Source organism: Sinocyclocheilus grahami, unplaced genomic scaffold, assembly GCF_001515645.1.
Source record: "Sinocyclocheilus grahami isolate Dianchi unplaced genomic scaffold, SAMN03320097.WGS_v1.1 scaffold638.1, whole genome shotgun sequence".
In the NCBI taxonomy this organism is placed as follows: Eukaryota; Metazoa; Chordata; class Actinopteri; order Cypriniformes; family Cyprinidae; genus Sinocyclocheilus; species Sinocyclocheilus grahami.
In genome coordinates this window covers 50,790-59,635 of record NW_015505817.1, presented here as the reverse complement: position 1 = coordinate 59,635, position 8,846 = coordinate 50,790, and the positions used below count along the sequence as shown (strand labels likewise).

General features: G+C 37.4%; 3 protein-coding genes across 3 annotated transcripts in view; 2 read left to right on the top strand and 1 right to left on the bottom strand.

Moving 5' to 3' along the window:
- The window catches only part of LOC107558244 (histone-arginine methyltransferase CARM1-like), a 30,761-nt gene extending 29,973 nt beyond the window's left edge, over positions 1-788 (bottom strand). The window contains exon 1 of the mRNA XM_016241873.1: positions 762-788. The gene's annotated coding sequence lies outside the window, so the exon portion shown is untranslated. The remainder of the gene's footprint in view (positions 1-761) is intronic.
- A 2,454-nt stretch (positions 789-3,242) lies between these two features.
- Positions 3,243-6,546, top strand: LOC107558242 (transmembrane protein 150C-like). The gene is made up of 6 exons (XM_016241872.1): positions 3,243-3,515; positions 3,594-3,647; positions 3,731-3,763; positions 3,848-3,915; positions 6,036-6,163; positions 6,331-6,546. Exons 1-6 carry the CDS (start codon positions 3,442-3,444, stop codon positions 6,544-6,546), a joined length of 573 nt encoding a protein of 190 aa, XP_016097358.1. The 5' UTR covers positions 3,243-3,441.
- Positions 6,547-8,058: 1,512 nt separating this feature from the next.
- LOC107558253 (transmembrane protein 150C-like) lies at positions 8,059-8,846 on the top strand. Its single transcript, XM_016241883.1, has 2 exons — positions 8,059-8,330; positions 8,498-8,846. The coding sequence occupies exons 1-2, from the start codon at positions 8,178-8,180 to the stop codon at positions 8,747-8,749; spliced, it is 405 nt and encodes a 134-aa protein (XP_016097369.1). The 5' UTR covers positions 8,059-8,177; the 3' UTR covers positions 8,750-8,846.

Genomic DNA, 8,846 nt, shown 5'->3' with positions numbered 1-8,846 from the left:
ACTCTATTGGCACTCTATTGGCACTCTATTGGAACTCTATTGGCAGTGACGGAACTTCTGACCATAGTTTCTTTTGAGAAACGCACCCCAGATCAGCTCCTGTGTGTGTTTAATGGTAAGTGTACACACCAACACGTTAACTTTAACAAACTGTGGCATAAAAGCTGAAATCTGACATATAGCTCTGTTCTTTCACACGCTTATCGCGTTAACAGCTAACGCTATAGAAACACTGCTTTTGCTGTCAGGGTTGATAACAACTTTGACCAGTTTTTATGTTTGTTTTGTATTTAGTTTTTTTAATTTCAGTTTCGTTTGAGTTAGTGTTAATGGCGCGTAGTTTTGATTTCGATTTAAACTTTCGAAAGTCATTAGCCTTACCTTTAGCTTGCATTGAGTTGTATTTGTGTTTAATATCACGGTAAGAGCCCTGTGTAAATGTGTATCTGACAAAGGTTCAAGAGAGAAGACGATCTAACAACAACAAAACCGGTTGTTTTACTTTTCATAATGGTTTCACTTTGCATATGTAGTTATAACTGCGTTTTTATTCACAAACCATGAAAAACAAAACAAAACAAAAAACATATTTAGGATTCACCTCATTCAGAAATTGTTAGTAGCCTTAGAAATTGTATTAATAATTATAAAGAAACGACAATACTTCAAACGTGATGTTTTAAGCAGAGATACTAAATTGTATTTTCTTGTGAAACGTATTTAAATAATAATACAAAATAATAATTCTATTCTATTCCAACCTGTGGCCTGGTGCAGCGCTGGATCCGCGGCGAAGTCCGAATGCTTTGCGAATCGGTTCGTTTGAATCCTTGAAAGAACCGGTTCAAAAGAACGACTCGCCTGCGAATCGGACCTGACTCGTAAGAAGATCCACGGCGCAATGTCTGTCTGAGAAATAGCGCCCGAGTCCGTCGGCCCAAGCCGTGCAGCTCATCTCTCGGTGAAGCCAAACCCGTTCCCCGGCTCTCTCAGACACAGCCCAACGCAAACGATGTCCGTCGCGCAGTGCTAATGAGATGAAGAGGACACGGGCTTTATACGCGACAGAAGAGTGTGCTGTCTACAAGGTATGGCTTTTATACTCGTCGTTCACAATGTATTACTTTTATTAAATGATGCGCTATCTCCCATTTTAATGGCGAAGACAATACGGACAGCTTTACAGATCAGTATCGCGCAATATTAATGCCGCCCAATGAGTTATTTCAGACATTTCATGCTGTGTATCTCGATTCAGAGTGAACATGGTCAATATTTGGGTTTGTCCGCTAAACTAAGGTGTCATTTTATTATTTTGAGTCGTAAGAAATACATTATTTTTTAAATGTTGCATTGCTATCCTATAGTATGGCTAATAAAGTCCATCATATCAAGCTGATAAATAAGTTAGGCCATTTATTATCCTATTTCCTACCGTTTCTGCATCTGGATTAGTGAATGTGGAACCAGGGAAATGATCCTGATCTCGGTCACTGGCCACACTATTTCAGCACTGAGGCGCTGTCCACGAGCACCAAATCAAGGAATGGACATTTACTGATCAATAAACCTGCTGTCATATTAACAATGCATGCTTTATAGACGCCTTCAGATGTCAGGCACACTGGAGTGTGCCAGTAAAAGGACTGCTTTTTGTTTTGTCTCAGTAGACTGAACCCTGTCGACATTCTCCAAGACATCTCGAGGCTGGTCAGTGGTTTGATTCCTGTCCCATTCACAGTAAAGTGCATACACACACACACACACACACACACACACACACACGTACACACACACGTACACACACACACACACACACACGTACACACACACGCGCGCGCACACACACACACACACACACACACACGCGCGCGCACACACACACGCGCGCACACACACACACACATAAAATAATATTTCTAAGAATGCAACCAAAGAGCTGATGTTAGCCATTTCAAACAGATGCCATTAATACAGGTAACGAGTGGAGGACAGATGAGCCTCTTAAAGAAGAAGTTACAGGTCTGTGAGGGCCAGAAATCTTGCTTGTTTGTAGGTGACCAAATACTTATTTTACCGAGGAATTTACCAATTAATTCTTTAAAAATCCTACAATGTGATTTTCTGGATTTTTTTTTCTCATTTTGTCTCTCATAGTTGAGGTATACCTATGATGAAAATTACAGGCCTCTCTCATCTTTTTAAGTGGGAGAACTTGCACAATTGGTGGCTGACTAAATACTTTTTTGCCCCACTGTATATATTTATATGGAAGACAATGGCCACCGCCAATGGTTTGGTTACCAACATTCTTCAAAATATCTTCTTTTATGACAGAAACTCATACAGGTTTGGAACAACTTGAGGTAAAATACTAAATGTTGACCGGATTTTCTTTTTGGATGAACTATCACTTTAAATGTGTTAAGGCAGTCACAAAACTACGCACTCTGAGTACAATTAAGCTGCCTTTTATTTCATTAATATATTACCTGCAAGTACAGTTTAATATATATATATATATATACACTATTAATATATTAAATATATATATATACTATTTAAAAAAAATAAGTACACTACAAGTGCACTTTCGGAAGAATTAAGCACACTTCTTTAACAAGAGGTAAAAACTACAATTTTTGGAATAAACTTGCAATAAATATCCTTTTTTGATTCAGTTACATAACTCACAATGCTTCGTGAGATCAGTAGTTCATTAATTCAGATTTACATTTTTAAATCATATGGTCTAATGTTGCAAATAACTTTTTATTGAAGAATCTTTTTTTGAAATTCATTTGAAGAAAATGATTGGATAACCAGAGCCGAGTAGTAACTGATTACATGTGATCTGGCTCTTACAAAAAGTAAGCACTTGTAATTAGATTCTATTGCATTTTAAAATACTCATAATCCGATTAGTTACTTATTATGGATTACATGATTACGTATTATTCACAATGGCAGCAATTTACTTATAATTGTTTGATTTCTTTTCTCTTTTAAAGTTTCCTTACAAAAAAATCATACTGTGCGTTGTACTATTTAGATTTGAAAAGCTTAATGTTAAATGCATTTTATGATATCAAAGAATGAAATATATTTTCTTTCATTGTGCTTTTTAAAAAAAATATAAATGTGGTACATTTTATGGTATGTTTAAAACAAGTTATAGGTAAAAGTCATGTAAAATAAATCTAAAAAGTAGTCAGAATGCACCTAAAATGAGTAACCCAGATTACATTACTAACTACAATTTTCATAAAGTAATCTGTAATGGACTAACATTTGTAAGGAAAAAATATAAAAAAAATATAAAAATGGGGCAGCCACTGTTGCACTTTAAATGTGATGCATTTGTTAGAGTATGAATGTAGGATGTTAGAATATGCTGTTGGTTTTATTGCAGGGCTGTTTTATTGACGTTCACAAGGAGACATGAGGAAGTGCAGCCCATGGGTGTTTCTGCCTGTAATGTTTTCTTTCTTCACAGCTGCTGGTCTCTGGGTGGTGTGAGTATCCGACACCTGCTTTGTCTGTTTCCAGGTCAATGATTTAAGATAAATGTTATATAATTTCATTCTAAACAGGTATTTCATTGCTGTGGAGGATGAGAAAATCACCCCACTCAGTGCAGAGTACAAGTAAGGACATATCCCTCTATCGCAAGCCAATTATTTCATCTAAGAAATCAATATTTATGCCTCCTTCAAACTGATTTTCCTAGGAGGTCAGAATCGAAATCTCCTCCATATATCAGGTAAATCTGTATGAATGTTATTATGAATTGCACGATTTGTTTAGAGGTTGAGAAATGTTCTTATGCGCTGTCTTTGCTGTTTAGCATCGCAGGCAATGCTCCACCTGCCAGCTGTGTGTTCAGTCAAGTCATGAACATGGCAGCCTTTGTAGGTATGAATGGTGCTCAGATCCTATCAGAGGACTTGGTCTTATAAACAGAAAGAGCTAAGAGCTAACGACTACTATAATCATTACTTCATATGCACTGAAATTGTAGCCTGATGCAATTGTTGCACTGTCCACCAACATCATATGAACAGCAGTTTAGTTCGGAATAGTTCACCAAAAAAAAACGAAAATTTCTTAAAACTTACTCCGACCATTCAAGATGTAGATGAGTTTGTTTCTTCATCAGATGGATGCTCTGCAGTGAATGGGTGCCGTCAGAATGAGAGTCCAAACAGCTGATAAAAACATCACAATAATCCACAGCACTCCGGTCCATCAGTGAACATCTGGAGAAGACGAAAGCTGTGTGTTTGTAAGAAACAAATCATAAACTTTAAACTGTCACTTCTGGCTAAAATACGAGTCTATAATAACGCTTCCTCCAGAGACAAAGTCCATCATCTGTTGTCTCTCACATCAAAATCCAGCCACATATTAGAGCGGTTTTGGACTGTTTTCTTTTTGCAGATTTCTCTCTTGATTCAGACCAGGGGTCTGTTCTTCGCACGTGGCTAACTCAGTTAGCTGGATTTGATTGTTGATGATTTGGCGTGATCTTGGATTGTTTGGTTCCTCGAAGCTCATCCCAGACTTGCCGTCAACAGGTCCGTACGCTTAAACCTGCTCGGGAGCAGCTTATTTCATGTAAACAGGATTAGATCGCATCTTTGTAAGCGGAACCGATACTTAAAATCTGTCCCAGCCACTGCTGCTTTATTAGAAGAGTACCCTTCTGATCCAGGGACGGTAACTTACAATAATAATCATTTAAAAATGAATACAAAAATATTATAATGTTGTGTAGTCATCATCTATAACACTATAGACACAGCCAGGTTCACTCATTCAAAAATGTATCCGTGATGAAATAATAACTCTATAATTGTATTGGAGTCTTACACACATGCTGTACAGTTAATCTGAGCCGTGCATTAATTTGAGTGCTGATAGATATTATGGGCGTGGCTTGCTGGAGCGCAGGAGACGCAGATACTAAAGAAACTTGAATTAATGCGGTCACGTAACAAACCGATAAAATTAAATGAATTGCTAATTACAACACTGAAATAAAAATTGAAATGCCTGTACAAATACTACAAATCATGAATATAAATAATCACGTAAAAAAATCTATAAAAACAGAGCACATTTCATTGATCTATTATTACATTTATGTAGTTTTGTTCGCTTGGCTGTTTCCAGAAACGTGTCAAGTTTTCCCGTCAGGTGTCTTTTTTAATTATATGATGTCCTTACGTTGCTGTCTTGCCGCCGGCCAATCGCTGCATTGCTGACAGTGTTGCCAATTTAGCAATTTTGTAGCTAGATTCAGTGACTTCCCCACCCCTTTTGAGACTTTTTTCAAAGGTTTAGGGACAAATATAGCAACTTCTTGGATAAACCGTATCTAAGTTCTCACCTTGCCCACTGATCTATATTCATCTTTATATAGCCATTGTGATGTCATCTAGTGACATTTAGCTACAGTTTTAGCTGCTTTCAATTGACAGCAGTTGGCAACACTGATTGCTGATCGTGGTCTCGAGTATCGATACATCTGCCCTTTACGGGGAACACGAGAACGCGCACTGATCTTAGACAACTGAATCCAGATGTTTGAATCAAATCCGCAAATTCGTTTGAAGAACCAAATTAGCCAGAGATCAGTTATCACGATTAGATCATAGATCATCTCGGATGTATTCAGCGAGGTACGAGGAACGGCCCCATGACGACAGTTCTCTGGAGGAAGCAATGTTATGAATAGAAGGCATGCATTTTAGTTGGAAGCAACAGTTTGAAGTTAAAAACAGCGTAATGGTGGATTAGTTTCTTACAAACACACAGCTTTCATCTTCTCAAGATGTTCACTGATGGACTGGAGTGGATTATTGTGATGTTTTTATCAGCTGTTTGGACTCTCATTCTGACGGCACCCATTCACTTCCATTGGCGAGACGGTGATGCAGTGCTCCAAATCTGATAAAGAAACAAACTCATCTACATCTTGGAATGAATGTAGAATTGTTTGAAATAAATGTTCATGGTCTCTCGGGCTCCAGGCTTCATTCTGGGAGTGCTGCGATATCTGCAGCTGAAGCCGAGAGTGCATAAACCCTGGCTCAACATCGGCAGTCTGGTGGCTTTGTCTCTTGCCTGCTTTGGTATGACTTTAGTTGGGAATTTCCAGGTATGATTTTTTGTTTTGCAAACAAAATATTGAGCCACTTATTAACAGATATTCTTTCATGCCAAAATGAAACATTTCTACACATTTAAATGAATGAAATGAATTCTGCATTACTTTTTAAGTGATCTATTTTCACCTTAACACCTCGTTTGTTTTTGCTGATCTAGCTGTCCAACGATGAGGAGCTGCACAACATTGGCACGTCCATGACCTTTGGCCTAGGAACACTGTTCTGCTGGGTCCAGTCTTTCATGACCCTAAAGGTCAACCTGAGGAATGAAGGCAGGCGAGCAGGAATCCCTCGCTTCCTGTTGTCCGGAGCTGTAACTTCCTGCATGCTGCTTTGTATCCTTTTTCCTTCCATCGTAAGCTCACTTAACTAAAACAATATATGCGAGCACTGCATTTGTTGACTGTGCAGAAAAAGATGCTTATCGTGAGGATGAACTCTAGTATTTTTATAGGGCTGGGTGATAACACCAGAATATCTCGATTTCTGATGATGTGCATTATATATCTTGCTCTGAAATATCTAAATATGTTCTTTCAAACAAAACCCACTGAAAAATTATAACATTAAAAATTCAGAAAAAGGCGTTTCACCATTTGAACAAAGCAGCATAAAAAATAATTTCCATTTTGTATACACAACCCTTGCGAAAAATAAGTGTACTTTAAGTACTTTTAACCTAAACATTATATTTTTGCCAAAAATGTTCTTTCACATATACATATATAAAATATGTATTAACTTAGACTACCATGTACTTACTATAATAATAACAACAGTAAATTATGCATAATAGTTCTTGCAACTGAACCCCACACCAAACCCGAATCCTAACCCTAATCCTATTGTAACAAGACACCTTAAAGTGTAACCTACGTTTATAAAAACACTTTAAAAGAGTACTTTCTAATAATGTCAAATTAAACATTTTACTTTAAAGTACATTTTAAATCATTATTAATAATCTTTTGCCATGCTTTAAAGTAGTTCACTAATGTTGGTGTTGACTAACATACTAAAGCTCATGTGAAGTACTTGATTATAATTTGAACTGTAGTGTGTTATTCAAAATGACATTAAAAATTCACATATTTTAAAAGTACTAAATTGCAACTTGATCACCACAAAAGTGTAGCATGTGTAGTAAATATGCATTACAAATATATTTAAATATGACATTCAAGTAAAAAATGTCATTAAAATATTTTAGTTTTCCATAAATGTGTACAATGTACATTCGGCAGTTCACTTTAACTTTTATAATATTTTAAAGCCAATAGAGGTAATTATGAAATTACATATAAAGATGTACTTATGTGCTAAATTTGAACTATAAATACATTTTCACTTAATAGCAATTAACATGTAATTAAGTGTCTGAAAACATTACATCCAGCTTGCACTTAAGAGTTATTTTAGCCATTGTGATGTCATCTAGTGACATTTAGCTACAGTTTTAGCTGCTTTCAATTGACAGCAGTTGGCAACACTGATTGCTGATCGTGGTCTCGAGTATCGATACATCTGCCCTTTACGGGGAACACGAGAACGCGCACTGATCTTAGACAACTTAATCCAGATGTTTGAATCAAATCCGCAAATTCGTTTGAAGAACCAAATTAGCCAGAGATCAGTTATCACGATTAGATCATAGATCATCTCGGATGTATTCAGCGAGGTACGAGGAACGGCCCCATGACGACAGTTCTCTGGAGGAAGCAATGTTATGAATAGAAGGCATGCATTTTAGTTGGAAGCAACAGTTTGAAGTTAAAAACAGCGTAATGGTGGATTAGTTTCTTACAAACACACAGCTTTCATCTTCTCAAGATGTTCACTGATGGACTGGAGTGGATTATTGTGATGTTTTTATCAGCTGTTTGGACTCTCATTCTGACGGCACCCATTCACTTCCATTGGCGAGACGGTGATGCAGTGCTCCAAATCTGATAAAGAAACAAACTCATCTACATCTTGGAATGAATGTAGAATTGTTTGAAATAAATGTTCATGGTCTCTCGGGCTCCAGGCTTCATTCTGGGAGTGCTGCGATATCTGCAGCTGAAGCCGAGAGTGCATAAACCCTGGCTCAACATCGGCAGTCTGGTGGCTTTGTCTCTTGCCTGCTTTGGTATGACTTTAGTTGGGAATTTCCAGGTATGATTTTTTGTTTTGCAAACAAAATATTGAGCCACTTATTAACAGATATTCTTTCATGCCAAAATGAAACATTTCTACACATTTAAATGAATGAAATGAATTCTGCATTACTTTTTAAGTGATCTATTTTCACCTTAACACCTCGTTTGTTTTTGCTGATCTAGCTGTCCAACGATGAGGAGCTGCACAACATTGGCACGTCCATGACCTTTGGCCTAGGAACACTGTTCTGCTGGGTCCAGTCTTTCATGACCCTAAAGGTCAACCTGAGGAATGAAGGCAGGCGAGCAGGAATCCCTCGCTTCCTGTTGTCCGGAGCTGTAACTTCCTGCATGCTGCTTTGTATCCTTTTTCCTTCCACTGCGAGCACTGACACTGTCGACTGTGCAGAAAGAAATGAATCTAGCTGCAAGTAAATGATAGGGTTGGGTGATAACGCCAGAACGTCTCGGTTTCTGATGATATGCATTATACATCTTGCTCTGAAATATCTAAATATGTCATTTCAAACAA